The sequence below is a fragment of the Crotalus tigris genome, unplaced genomic scaffold, assembly GCF_016545835.1.
Source record: "Crotalus tigris isolate CLP2741 ecotype Arizona unplaced genomic scaffold, ASM1654583v1 scf7180000017678.2327064, whole genome shotgun sequence".
NCBI lineage: Eukaryota > Metazoa > Chordata > Lepidosauria > Squamata > Viperidae > Crotalus > Crotalus tigris.
Window position 1 is genome coordinate 507,025 of NW_024096561.1, and position 15,074 is coordinate 522,098.

Genomic DNA, 15,074 nt, shown 5'->3' on the forward strand with positions numbered 1-15,074 from the left:
CCAGGTCTTATTTGTGGGGAGTGTCTTTTATACTCACCTTTGGCACTGACAATACCATCCAGCCGTCCACTTCTCCTGCGGCCGAAGGAGCAGCTTCATTCTGCAGCTGCATTCCGACCTGCATTTAGGAGTCACGCTTTTTTGGAAGGCCTATGCAGCCAAGTACCAAGCTATGGATTCAATTCATATCTCAGTTCTCGGCTGCAGTGGCCATCTGGAAAGGCCTGTGACTGAGAAATGCAGGCCTGGCTGCAGAAGACGCGGCAGAAGAAGTGGGCTGGCTAGGAGAGGCCTGGCTGCAAGGAAGTGGGTGCAGGGGATGTGGGGCAGCTCCACACCCTCACCCCAGCTTGATTTTTAGGTGTGTGCCTCGCCCCCAAAATAGGGCTTATTTTGGGAGTAGGTCTTATATTAGGGCCACCCCAAAACATCAAGTTAGGGCTTGTTTGGGGGGTAGGTCTTACTTTCAGGGAAACAGAGTACAAATTACTTTTATCATTGCCTGAAAATGACATTCAGAGCTCCATGTCACCAGTATAACTGGTAGGGTGGCTGTCAGGTCATATTCTGCATCATACTGAAACAATTTTGTCTGTATGTATAGTTGCTGGGATGCTGGGATGAAGTAACCAAAATTTAGAGTAACTAAAGCTGTAAATACCATTTCCAACCAAATTCCTTTTAAATATCTATGGCTATTAAATTGATATGAGTGGGATAAGCAACAAAATGAAGCAAAGTGGTATGTTCATAGCTAGTATCTTTAAAATAATTTAAGCTGTTCCCTCTATCCCTAATTTTCTATTCTCTCTTACAAAACGTTTTTAAGAATATTTGCTTGCTGATCAGTGCCTGGTTTGGCTCAGTTACATTCACCTAAATATTTTTTTTTCATGTTTGTAAAATGGAAGTGCCTTAGATTTGGGTACAGAAATATCATACTATAACTTAGACTTACAGTTAGTATCTAACAATATAACTATGCAGGCATTGTGTTCGGCTCCTTTATGTGAGAGATTGAGTCCAAAGATCAGATTATCTGTGCTAAATCACAATGCTTAAATAAGATTGTGATAACTGAATTGCCAAATTTAAAGATCTTGAGCATAATGAGATATTTTGTTATAAAACCAACAGTCAGAGTTATGCAGTGTCTGATATGCTCAATGTTTGTCAGACTTGGAAACCTTAAGCTGTGTGGATTTCAGCTCCCAGAATTTCCCAGCCAGCATACTAGCAGAGGAATTCTGGGAGCTGAAGTTCGTACATGACTTCTTTGAGCTTGGGTGTGTTCTTGCAGACGTTTCATTACTTCACACCTTACTAGCACTGATTTAGGTTACCTAGTTTGGGTAATGAAATGTCTACAAGAAAATAGCAAAGCTCAGGGAGCACCAAGGGCCCCTCATTTCAACCCTGAGCTACAAATATTCTCCTTTATTGAAGTCCATACTGCTTAAAGTTGCCAAGGTCAACAAACCCTACATATGCCTATCAAATCTGATCTTTCTTCATTTCTCTGCAGTGGCTACAACAGATAGACGTTACAGAATCAGCACTCCAACAAAAGATGATAGACCTAGAAAATGAAAAGGTAGTGCAAAGATTCATCAAACACTTAAAAATCAGTGACTGCATATTGTATTTCCTGAGAAAATCAGTATAACCCAAATCTCCTTGTTTTTAGGACCTATTTAGTAAACAAAAGGGGTATCTGGATGATGAGTTGGATTACAGGAAGCAGTCTTTAGATCAAGCACATAAGGTAGGTATGAAAGTCTATGGACAAAATTTACTTTGGTTCATTTTCCCCGAGTTGGGGGATTCTGGGAGGTGTAATCCCCATACCTTAAAGTTGCCAAGGTTGAGAAACAGTGCCTTAAATTCAAATGAGAACCTCTCCTGAAATCTTTGGGTCACATAGCTTGAAAGACTTTCTATCGCAGAGAAGTAGTGCAAAAGATTCATTAATTAAAGTGAACCTGCATTACATTTGGGATTGGCACACACAGATTTAATTCCTAGGAACTGGTTTTGATTTTTTTTATTGTAATTTGATTATACGAAAATCAGTTAGGATCAAAGTAGGTAAAAAGGAGCTCTCTCCGTTTACAACCTCAAGGCAAAATTTCCAGATGCAATTTCCGAAGTATCTGTTGATATTTTTTTCCTCCGTGAGTAGATTCTGAAAGACAGGGTTGGATCAGGACTACAGATCATCTATCCCATGGACTCTTACCAAAGTATCCCTATACACTGGTAGAAAAGTATAGTAAAGTATATTTACTTTATATAAAATTATATAATGGGGTAGGGAGAATGGTTCAGATGAATCAGATTAAGATAACTGGGACTCGTTTGGTCAAAATATTGGCAACTCAGATTTCTATCACTATGAGCTGGAAAAAGCCATAATTTAATGACTGACTGTATGTAGCCATAGCTGATTAACACTTTGTGCTAATGTAACACTTTGAGAATTTTTGCACATTCACTCTCTCAAATTTAATTTTTAATCCATTGAGAATTTGTTGTTATGCTGCACTCAACACCTAGTCATATATTACAGATTACAAAATGGAGTATGAAGCGTAAAGTCCCCTAGAGACTTTAAATAATTCACATGGAATGGTATGTTGTATTATCATAGGCAATCCCGTGCTGTGATTAGCGTTCCCATTGCAGAGATATGGAAATATCTCAGTTTTTGCTTAGCTCATCAATAAAAGTTTTCTGTGCTATTTCTGGACTTGGAGACAAGATATTCATTCCACAACCTTTTAATTTTTATGGTTGGTAATACAGTTTAGACTGGATTCGGTATTTCTGTCCTTCTATCAAGTGTATCCCAAGGACCATTATTTTATTAGTAGTATTTGTTCACAACAATGTGAAGATTCCTATTATTGATTCTGACTAGGATAGAGATTCTTTGTACGTTCTATTCATATTGAACATGCATGCAGAATTATTGCCTTAGCAGAAAAAAACCAGAATGATTTAAAAAGAGAAATGGTTAAAAAGGAAATGATGGGCTAGTTCAGGGGTAGGCAACCTTGGCTCTTTTATGACTCGTGGACTTCAACTCCCAGAATTCCTGAGCCAGCATGGAATTAGCTGCATTTTTAAATACAGCAGATATACTGTAATGCTTGTTCAATAATATTTTGTCATTTTGCGAAGGGTATTGGGCAGAGATGGTTACACAGCATGGTAAAAATTAAGTTCAGTTGGCAGCTGCTCTGGTGTAATCCATGTTCTGCCTGGCCATAAGAGATCTACCTCCACACCAGAATTCTTCCACAACCCTTTTGAGCAGCAGACACAATCATATTATTATACATAGTGTTGTGGTCATTGAACCATTAAAATATTAATTGTGCCAAAGCTAATGAGTTCATGTGAGAGAGAATAGAAATATTATGAGATTTAGAAGTCCTGTAAATCTTTAGACTACATAACCATATGTATACTTGAGAGTGAGCTTGTGAGTACTATCTAGTGGTGCTATCAATAAGCAATATTTTCACATCTCTCTATGCTACTCTACATTTAAGATTGGAAAATGGAGGATGATTTGAGTAATGACTTGAAAGTGATTCCTTGTCTAAGATCTTGAAATACAGAGTGACAACTGCGTCATCTAAAAAAGATCTGTTGATTGTGATTGAGCTTTAAATAGATGAGCTCTGTAAGAATAACTTTAGTACAACATTAAAGAAGGAAGCAAGAGAAGAGGTCCATTGCCGTGTTTTCAATGAAAGACAAGGAGCAATGGAACAAATGGTCACAAAATATATTAAACCCCCATCATCACCCAAACTTAATGGGAATAAAGTAGCTTGATTTTTCATTCATTTAGCACATTTTGGAATTGGAAGCCATGCTCTATGATGCGCTACAGCAGGAAGCAGGAGCCAAAATGTCTGAAATACTTTCCGAAGAAGAGAGGGAGAAGTTGAAAAATGCTGTGGAACAATGGAAACGGCAGGTTATGAGTGAACTCCGGGAAAGGGACACCCAGATTCTCCGAGAAAGGATGGAGCATATTCAGCATGCACAACAGGTATGACAAAATAAGATACTGTGCCACTAGGAATGCCTCCTGCAACAACAATGACTGTCACTTTTGTTTTGCTTATGCCATTAATAATTTTCACAAATGAAGGCGAATATACATGTCCCAGGATAATATTGCAGGATCCAATTTGGGTTGATCACCAGGACCAGAGGTTTAGTCTTCCAAGCTTTCAGAGGAGGAAGCTTAACCACCAGAATGCAAGAACACAAGTGACTGGTCAGTTGAGGAGACCCAAACTCATTGGTAGCCTCACATTGCAATGAACAAGGACATACATTCAATTTTGCAGCTACTAAGATTGTTGGACGAGCAGGCACAAAAACAGCCAGGGAAGTGATTGAAGCCCCTCATGAGTCAACAGGAGTGCTGATTTACCACCAGCTTATCAAATACTTAGGAGGTGAGGGCTTGGCAGCACAAGGAAACAACAACCAAAGACTTAATAGCCAGCCATCAACACCCCAATCAACAATTAAAAAGCCTCACACAACAGGCACCATATAAATACCACACACAGAATAGCCCAAAGCACACAGTCTGGTAGAGAGAAGTTCCTTGAGGATGTGCTCCAGCATGAGTCTGAAAGCTCAGAAGTCTAAACATCTGGTCCTGGTGACTTCTGGGTAGATTGGAACCCGCATTAATAATTTTACCTTAAATTTATTTACTTATTAAATGTATACGTTGCCCATTTCCCTAATATGGCAACTCTGATAAACAGAACAGCAATTAAAAATGTAAAAACACGGATATTAAAATTGATTTACATTTGATTTAAAAGGCTCATTTAAGGAAGGAGCTACTGCAGCAACAAGCAGCCCTAGAAATGTCCTCAGCCACATCACTCCATTATACACAGTCACTTTCACAGCTTTAATAGTTGCAGACCCTGTAATGATCGCACTGGGAAAACATTTGCAAACAGGCTGCTATAAACCATGAGGCTAGTCTTGAAGCAGGGAGCTCATTTTATGAAGTAAACAATTGTATCTGTGCAAAGGAAAGTTGCTACATGAGTTACTGTATTAGCTTTGAGCATATTGTGGCTCATAATATGTTCCCTTCTCTTCACAAAAGCATAGCGTACCAAAGAGTCAAAAGTAGATTTAAATGAAAGCCTAAAAATGTAGTAATCTTACATAATTCTAATTTTCACAGAGAATTAAGGAGCTAGAAGAAAGAATTGAAGCTCAAAAAAGACAAATAAAGGAATTGGAAGAAAAGGTATGGTTAAAACACTGAAAAGCTTGAAGAATGACATGAAGCTATATTCAAAAAAAGTTGTACAGGTTGTCCTTGATTTACAACAGTTCATTTAGTGGCAGTTCAAAGTTACAACAGTACTGAAAAAGATGACTTATGACCTTTTTTCACACTTATTACTGTTGCAGATCCCCCCCTGGTCACATGATCAAATTCGAATGCTTGACAATTGACCTTTTGTGACCTTCTGACAAGCGAAGTCAATGGGGAAGCCAGATTCACTTGACAACTGTGCTACTACTAACTTAACAACTGTGGTGATTCACTTAACAACTGTGGCAAGAAAGGTCATAAAATGGGACAAGTTTCACTTAACAACTGTCTCACTTAGCAACAGAAATTTTGTTGATGACTACCTGTAAATAACAAGATGCTGGGTTTGAGAAATTTTCTTACATGCAGGTTATTCTTCCTATGAACTTGACTAGACAACATTTGCCTTGGATGTCCAACATTACTACATTTTTTTTAGATTACATATATTTTGAACATAGCACCTGCCAGCAATTCTTTAAAGCAAGATCATACAGTACAATGCAATAGACTATACAAATGTTCTGAAACAAAGTCCAGAAGATTCTTTTGACAATAATTGATTATGTGCCAACAAGTGCCCTTTTCAACTTTTGTCTTCTAGCAATCAGAATCTTCTCCATGACTATCTGTCCCTAACTTGTTCTTTCAATTCTCCAAGCCACAGTTATTGAATCCAGCCACCTTGCTGTTGGTCATCCTCTTCTTCTCTTTCCTTCCACTTTTCCTACCATTAGACCCTTTTACAAAGAGCTGGGTCTTTGCATACTGTGTCTGAAATAGAATAATTTAAGCTTGGTCATTTGTGCCTAGAGCGAGAAGTTTGATGATCCATAGTACCTCTGGTGGTCTTCTCCTGAGTTTATAGGTATCAAAACTTTCTCAAACCTATTTCTTGGTGATCTTCTCCTGAGTTTAAAGGTCTGAATACTTTCTCAGTCTTACTTCTTTAAGATCAACTTTCATTTCCATAGAGCATCATGGGGAATTCAGTGGCTTGCACAATTCTGATCTTTGTAAATATAGACACATTGCAGATTTGAATATCTTTTCCAAGGTTTTCATGGCTAGTCTACCAAGTGCTAGTCAGTGCTGTATTTCTTGACTACTTTCCCCTTGACTGTGGATGGCTGATCCAAAAAGGGAAAAGCTATCCACCACTTTAATATTTTTATTGCCAGTTCTAAGGCTGGTTGTTCTACCTGTTGTCATTAGTTTGGTTTTCTTTAATTTTAGTCCCATTTTTTTCACCGTGTTCTTTGAATTTTAATAGTAGGGCTTGCAGATCCTTTGCATTTTCAGCTATCAGAATAGCATCATCAGCATAGCACAGGTTATTGATATTTCTTCCTCCAGTTTTGCTCATCTTCTTCACAATCTCCTTCCAATCCCTTATTTCAGCATATAGTTAAATAAATAAGGGGAGAGTATGCATCCTTATTGCACTCCTTTGCCAATCTACAACCAGCCCATTGCTCCAAGTTCATCCTTATTGTGACTTCCTGACCTCTATAGGTTTCTCATGAAGACAATGAGATGATCTGGGATTCTCATTTTCTGGGCACTTTCCACAACTTGACATGATTGATACAATCAAAGGCTTTTCTATAATCAATGAAGTACTGACTTCCTTTTGGTATTCTTTGCCTTTCTCAATTTTGCCAGCATGCATCCAGAATAATGTCTTGTATTTTTTCAGAAGTTTCTATAGTAAACATGAACATCTGACATCTCTTTTTTCATGTAGGGCCCTAATCTGCATTGGATGATCTTAAGCATTATTTTGATAACATGTGAAATTAAAAATATTGTACAATAGCCTGCCTTGACATTCTGTCAAGTTTCCTTGTTATTACACTGTAGATTAAATTTTTCTAATCAATTGGCCACTGTGTTGTTCTCTAGATTTGCAAGCACAGCATGGATATACATTTGATTTGCTCTTCTTCTATTGCTTGCCGTATTTCAATGAGTATTCCATCAGTTTCTGTAGCCTTCCAATTTGGTAATGACTAGAGTGCAGATTCGATGTCATCTTCTAGTACAGGAAGCTCTTGTAAGCCAGGAATATCTTCTAAGATGTCTTGGTATCTACCCCTTCCATCGTCCTTTGATCTCCTTTGAATCAGTTACTATCTGTCCATTGGTGTCCTTTTCTATACCAATTTGAGGTTGGAACCTCCTTCTGAGCTTAGAGATCTTTTGGAAGATTTTTTCTTGCTTTTCCATGTTCAGTATTTTTAGGTACGTTTTTGCAATACTGCTTCTTGTTTGTTCTAACAGCTCTTCTCTGAAACTTTTTGTTAAATTCCTTTCTGAGACTGTCTCTTTTTTTTTGGTCTTTGGCTTCTCTTCTTGGCAATTTTCACAGTTTTGTCTGACATGCAATTTGCTTTTTTTTGTTTTCAGAGAAAACAGGCTGTTTTTAGCAGCCTCTTTTCACATTCATTCTCTAAGTTCATTCCATAATCCAGCTGGTTCTCTATCAATGAAGTTCACTTTAAAGTGATTTCTTTGGTTCTCCTTGAAAATTGTGGGTGTATATTCAAGATTATATCATGGAAACCGAGTGGCTTTCTTCTTTCTTACCTTAACTTTGACCATTCACATGAACAATTCATGATCTGCTCTACAGTCAGCACTTGGCCATGTCTTTGATGATTTAACTGAGCTCCTCCACATTTTTTTAACAATAATATAGTTAATTTGATTTCTATATACCCCATTAGGGAGAGATGGCTATTTGAAGACAGCATTAGCTATGAAGAAATCATTGGAGTTACAAAAGTCACTTTCATGCTTCATTTAAATTTCCTAAGCCTTATAATCCAACTGCATTTTCTTCTTTTTTGTTTCCAACTGTTTCCAACAGCCTCCAATCACAAGCAGCACATCTTGCTTATACTGTATACTCTGTCAATTTAAAATTGGATTTATGATGTTCTTCTGCGTCAACAGTTGGAGCATAAATTTGAATGCTCATCATGTTAAAGAGTTATCCATGAAGTCTAATTTATATTATTACTTATTTCATTGTAACTAAATACTGCTCTTTCTATGTTCTTCCTAACTATAAAAACAACACCATTTCATCTATGCTTTTCATGGCCCAGTGCCAATAATGCAGTCATTTATAGATATTGGACACAACATTTTAAAAATGCATTTAATGTTAAAATGCAAAAGTTGTTTCTGTAACACGAAGAAAAAAGAATATTATTTACTTTGGGATTTTGCATTTGGTCTGCAAGATATTTACAGATTTTTTCTAAACTAGCTTTCTGCAGCAAAGTTTTATGTTCCTAAAAACAATGAGAAAACTAGAATTCTTGTATGTTTTTAGCATTACAGTTAGTGTTGCCAGCTTCCTAGAGCCATAAAATTAATAATTATATAAGTAAATGTAATAGACTATGAAGCATCACATAGAAAAGATTTCAAAAAGAAAAAAGGTTACATTTAGTACTTTTAAATAGGTTCATTGGATAGTAAATTTTATTTGGAAAAGATACAATTGCATAGAAGAAGCCTGAAATGGTGTCCTTTCTTCACTAAAAATAAGTCCCATAAAAATGAATAACTACATTTAAGACGAAGTATACTGCAAATATCTGATCGCAGTAATCACAATATAATGATTTTTCTTACTGGTGATTGGTTCATGGAAGTGAATGAAATGGTAGCATTTCATGTTCTGTTTATGTAGATAAAACGGTGTGATGCACTACTAGACCATTATTTTTGCAAGAAGTTAGAGGACCCTCAAACTCCCAGAATTCCTTGCCAAATTTATATGTATAGGGTTTCTTGCTTGAGCAGGGGGTTGGACTAGAAGACCTCCACATTCCCTTCCAATTCTGTTATTCTGTTAAATTTCTATCCTATCAATGGGCCCAGTGGGATTGTGTGCTGGAAATGGATAGGGACAGAGCAAAAAGTAAATGAGAATCTGAGCCATCCTGCATTCTCTGTCTTTCTTATATGTTGTGTTCATGTCAACAGACATGACATCTGTCAGAGGGCAGATTAATTTGGAAAATGTCCTATCCCAGCCTATTTCACAACTTTACAACAGACTATGGCCTCTTACTCTAGAGTCTCATTCTGGTTTCTTACTAGGTGTGCTTTAAAATCTTTCTCTCTTTTTTTCTTTCCATTTTCCTTTCCTCTCTTTTTTTAGTTTTTATTTTTGTTTTTATTCTTTTCTCTAGCTTTCATTCTTTGGTCATAATGTGTCCATCCAGCTACAAGAGGTAAGCATTTTTCTTGCTTATTCTTTCTGCACTCCTTTCATTGAGCCTACTGATGTCTTGTGATCCAGGTGGCTTGGGGTACAATACTGTAAAGGCTTAACTGAAAAGCAGATTTTTTTAAAAAAGACAAGATGACAGATGCCCAGGCAATGCATATAAAAAACAGGCAATGTTTTAACTGCACTGTTGTGGCCACCATCAATTTTCCTTCTAATTTCTAACATATTGGGGGGGGGGTTCTGCAGCTTTTCCCAAACCAGGTATTTGTGCACAGTAATGTAAATTGCAGATACATGTAATAGCAATAAGTTAAAATGTATATTTCTTAGTTAAAGTATAGAAACTATAAAGTATAATAGCATGTCACAAAGATACTTAAAAGTCATGCTTTCAAGTCATTTTCTTTTTATTCCCAACATCCGTCTCCTGTAGTTTTCACAAACAGCTTGCCACATCCTTCACCTGAGAGAGGGACTAGCCCAAAGACACTCATGGCTGTATTTTGCCTAACATAGGACTAGAACTGATAGTATCCTGGTTTCTAGACTGGTGCCTTAACCACTAAATCAAATTAAATTGACTCTACATATATTGCTTACAGATTATAATATAAACCTGCTAATCACTAGTAACTTATAATTACAACTGATATTTTCTTCTTGTTTTAGGGGGGATTTGATATTATAGTGAAATAATTTTTTAGAAGGAAAGCATTACACAGAAAGGATTTAGATAGCCTCTTCTCTCATTTTCCCCCCATTACTTCTCTGGATGTAGTCTGAACTTATTTAAACTTTCATTATTAGTAATTTAAGAATGATTTTTTATCAAGATATGGGCCTTGTGCGGCTCAACAGGTATTAAAGATTTTTTTTTTTTTGAAAGGAGAACATGCACATTAAAAGGAACATAAGCCACCCCCTTGATTTTTTGGGGGGGGGCATTCACTAAAGTTTTCCCTAACGTATCACAAAGTAAGTTGATGCTGAGTTGTTTTATGAAAAGGCAAATAGATATTAACTGAATTCATTAAGGGTTGAAATCAAGTTTCCTTACCAAAAAAATGGGAAATGCTACAGTCTTGTGCATAATGACTTGGGAATAAGTTCGGTTTATCAAAATGAGATCTTTTGAGTAAGCATGCATAATATGTCTGATATAATTCTTATCAACAATAGTCTTTTGTGAGTATATGTGTGCCTTCAAATCAGTCTTGACTTCTGAGAACTGCCTGGACAGCTTCCTTCAGTTTTCTTGGCAAGATTTTGGAAGCAATTTGGCTTTGTCTCCTTCCTAGTGCTGAGAGGAAATAACTAGTTAGCTTCCTACTAGAACTCACAGCCTCCTGGTTTCTAGCCTTAACCATTACACCAAACTGGCATGGAGCATACATAAACCTGTACGCTTCCATGGCTGAAAACATGTCCTTCTAGATCAGACTTAGGAGTTATTTAGAAAGATCATCCATTAGCACCAATGGAGGGCCTAGCACAGGGGTAGGCAACCTTGGCTGTTTTATGACTCGTGGACTTCAACTCCCAGAATTCCTGAGCCAGCCGGCTCAGGAATTCTGGGAGTTGAAGTCCACGAGTCATAAAACAGCCAAGGTTGCCTACCCTGGCCTAGTATATCATAAAAGACAAGAGAGTGAGTGAGGAGAATCAAGAGTTCTATCTGTCCTTCCCTCTCCTATGTTTTAATAGTAATACCTAAAAAGGTAAGAGAATATTAGAAAAGAAAGTCATATTTACGTATCTGTGTCTGTACAAGAGAGCCTTTATTTCAACTACCCAGAGGCATGCAAGCAGGATGGGTGGTAAAGAAATTTGATTAATAAAATAAAAATAAAGCTCCTAACTTTAGCTTCTTCTTCTGTATTATGTTTTCTTTTTTCAGCCCAGAGAGAAGACTAGAAATGTTTATCTTTTAGAACAATGTAACCGTGTATATAACAAAGTTTGGAGAGAAAAATACAATTTCACTACAAGAAAGCAGACTGCTTACTTTATTTTGTCACTGAAGACTGAAGTTCTAATCTTTTGACCATTTTTTATAAAGAAGAACTTGCGTGAATTTTATTTTGAAGTTAAGCTTGATCTTCGGACAAGTATCGCTCTCTAACTTTTTATGAACTAGTATTAAAATTGTCAAAGAAGAAAGCCAAAAAAAGGAAAGAAATATTAGTAATTAGCTGGCTTCCCTGAAGGAAGCCTCATCTGTGCTGCCCAAAACGACTTCAGCTTTACAGGAAAAGCAGTAAACTCGTTCAGATGAAGTGAAAATATTTTAGTTCCCTGCTAAGCAGGCAGTAAACTGCTTCTGTAAAGAAGTGAACTCATCCTGTTTTGTAATTCAGTCCTTGTACTGTTATTTGTAAATGCTTAAATACATGTCTTGAAAGAAGATTGGAAACAGTTCCAGGCTAATCATTGGTGACACTATGAATGAATGAATGGGAATAATGTTTCATTCATGAAAGTGAGGAATTAGTTGCAGTTAGATTGCGTCTTTCCATGATATATTTTAAATTGACTTGTTCGCTAACCATGAAGAACGTGAGAGAAAAAAGTTTGGAACATTTCCCAAACTTTCACTCCATTCTGAAATTTCAGTGAAGCTTGTCTACAGCATGGCCAGGAAAACATAAAAGGCACAATACTTAAAATTTAATGCACTTCGATTCCTGGATGAAGGGAAGTCAGTATTATCAGCGTAAAGGAGAACCAAAGCAAAAGCTAATTGAAAAAGGAAACAAAATTCTTTAAAACTATTAAAACTGTAATGGAAACTTGAAAAAAAAATGTGAGAAATATATTAAGAAAGCACAAGCAGCAGATGGAAATGGATCTCTTGCATTAAATGGTTTGAGAAGAGTTGCTTGTAAATTAAGAAGCAGAGAAACTTGCCGTACATAACAAAATTGTTGCGCAAGCAGTAAATAAAGATTATACAGAGATATATAAGAGACATACCTATATATATCTATCTTCCCCAGCTGTTATTTTAAGATGGAAAGAAGGAGGAGCGCAGGGAGAAAACATCAGCTTTCCAGAAAGTGAGCTTGATATTCAGGAATTATTAAAAGGTGAGGAGGTAGTTTTTATTATTCACCAAATTATAACAAAACTTTTTAATGATCTGTTTCTTCTATTAAAAAGTTTTAAATATGATAAACTGCTTTGCTTTGCTTTGAATTCTAAACAATTATTGTTTATTATTGGCCTTTTTATTATTTTATATATTTATCCATATACAAATTCAATATATATTAAAGACACATGTAGATAACATCAGATTATCATTTGAAGATGTAAAATACTTTGCATTGGTACAGATACACTAATTCATGGAAAAACCAAACTTCTGACTCAATTAAATTCAAATCAAAATCAGTTAAGCTAAAGCCCTAGACCTACATTTTATATTTGTGACTCAACACAACTCAGTAGAATTTGCTACTACCGTAATATAAATTCAGTGGTATGCAATCTAATTCCCTCTATTTATAAATATAAATATAAACAGGCAAAAGAAAAAAAAAGAAAAAGAAAGAAGATTTCTTTCTCTCATATTAGGGCCGACAGGGTGCACCAAGAAACACTCAAGGTAAATCTCCTCCCCCTGTCTCTTCCCTCCCTCACACAAAGTGAGAAGGAGCCTGTGGCCTAGAGGTTAATACAGCTGCCTAACATGCACACAGCCTAGGCTCGAATCTCAGAAGGGTAAGTGTGGCTGAAGAGAGTTAAGAAACTTGAAATAGCTATCCCATTCTCCCTTAATTCTTTGTTAGCAATCCAAATTTTATAATACAAATGATGTCACAGTTGCGACTGCTGCCTGTGGATGGCTCTAGATTGAGCTGATACAGGCAAAAGAAAAAAAAGAAAAAAAAAGAAAAAAAAGAAAAAGAAAGAAGATTTCTTTCTCCCATATTTGGGCCGACAGGGTGCATCAAGAAATACTCAAGGGTAAGTGTGGCTGAAGAGAGTTAGGAAACTCGAAATAGCTATCCCATTCTCCCTTAATTCTTTGTTAGCAATCCAAATTTTATATATATATATATATATATATATATATATATATATATATATATATATATGTCTTTTGTTGTTCGGGTTTTCTCCCGCATAAAATTGGAAGTGTCTTGGCAACGTTTCGACGAAGTCACATTCGTCATCTTCAGGCTGGCGTTTTTAGCTTCTTGCTTTGAGCAGCAATGTGTGGTCTTAGCTGTTTCTTCCTTTTAACTGCCAGTGGGGGTATGAACTGATTGGGTGGGAGCTTGACTGTGTTCTGATTGGGTGGAGGTGTGTTCTGAATGGTTAGGGGCTTGGCTGTGCTCTGATTGGCTGGAGGAGTGTTCTGTTTGGTTGTGCTCAGGTTAGTCTGAGTTGCAGAGGGGTTTAAGATTTTGGGGTTAGGGAGTCGTTTGTCAATAAGGGCAGGTTTCCAAATGGCTGGTAGGCGGGAGGTATCATCTCGCTTGTTCATGCTGTGTGGGCGTTTTTCTATCTCGATGGCTTCTCTGATTATTCTGTTATTAAAATGTTCACTTTTGGCAATGGTTCTGGTATTTTTAAAGTCAATTTCATGTCCTGTGGCTTTAAGGTGTTGGACCAGGGAAGATGTTGGTTCCTCTTTTTTGACTGAGTTCTTATGTTCTTCAATGCGTGCACTTATTCTTCTGTTGGTTTGTCCGATGTATGTGGTGGGACAAGTGGTGCATGGGATTTCGTATACTCCTTGATTTTCTAATTCAATTTTATCTTTGGGGTTTCTAAGGATGGTGGATATTTTTCTGTTGTGCAGAATGCTGTTTTGATGTTGTGTTTATGGAGGATCTTACTGATTCTGTCTGTGGTGCCTTTTATGTATGGGAGGAGGGCTTTGCCGTTTTCTTGTTCTTTGTCTTGGATTTTAGTGGGGGTTTCTTTTTGGATTAGGTTTGTAATCTTATTTCTATGGAATCCATTGGATGTTAGTACATTGGTGAGAGTGTGTAGTTCGGGTTTTAGGTGTTGTTCGTCAGCTAAGCGTTTTGTTCTGGAGATGAGTGTCTTGGCTACAGAGTTGATCTGTGCTGGGTGGTGGTGTGAGAGAGCGTGCAGATAGCGGTTTGTGTGTGTTTTCTTCTGGTAGATGGTGTGTCCTAGGGAGCCATTGGATTTCTTGTAGACTAAGACATCCAGGAAGGGAAGTTGGTTGTTAGCTTCTGTTTCCATGGTGAACTGTATTTTGGGGTGTAGGCTGTTGAGGTGTGTGAGGAAGTTGTCCAGTTTTTCTTTCCCATGTGGCCAGATTATGAAGGTGTCGTCTACGTATCTGAGCCAGAGTTTGGGTTTGTGATCCGATTTTTCTAGAGCTTGGGTTTCAAAGTGTTCCATGTAGAGGTTGGCAATTAAAATTAAAATTTAATTTTAAAATTTTAAAATTTAAAAATTAAT

The 15,074-nt window shown here is 36.9% G+C and overlaps 1 protein-coding gene across 25 annotated transcripts in view; it reads left to right on the plus strand.

Annotated features, from left to right (window-relative positions):
* JAKMIP3 (Janus kinase and microtubule interacting protein 3) overlaps positions 1–12,868 on the plus strand; it is a 118,876-nt gene extending 106,008 nt beyond the window's left edge. For 9 of the 25 annotated variants that reach the window (XM_039337411.1, XM_039337413.1, XM_039337407.1 and 6 more), the window contains 6 exons: positions 1,526–1,594; positions 1,688–1,765; positions 3,863–4,066; positions 5,240–5,305; positions 9,589–9,630; positions 11,527–12,868. In XM_039337411.1, coding sequence (XP_039193345.1) covers positions 1,526–1,594; positions 1,688–1,765; positions 3,863–4,066; positions 5,240–5,305; positions 9,589–9,630; positions 11,527–11,673 — 606 coding nt within the window. In that variant the 3' untranslated portion in view covers positions 11,674–12,868. Of the gene's footprint in view, positions 1–1,525; positions 1,595–1,687; positions 1,766–3,862; positions 4,067–5,239; positions 5,306–9,557; positions 9,631–11,526 lie in introns of all 25 variants that reach the window. The other 16 variants (XM_039337421.1, XM_039337419.1, XM_039337420.1 and 13 more) reach the window with 2 other exon arrangements.
* The last annotated feature ends 2,206 nt before the right edge of the window (positions 12,869–15,074 follow it).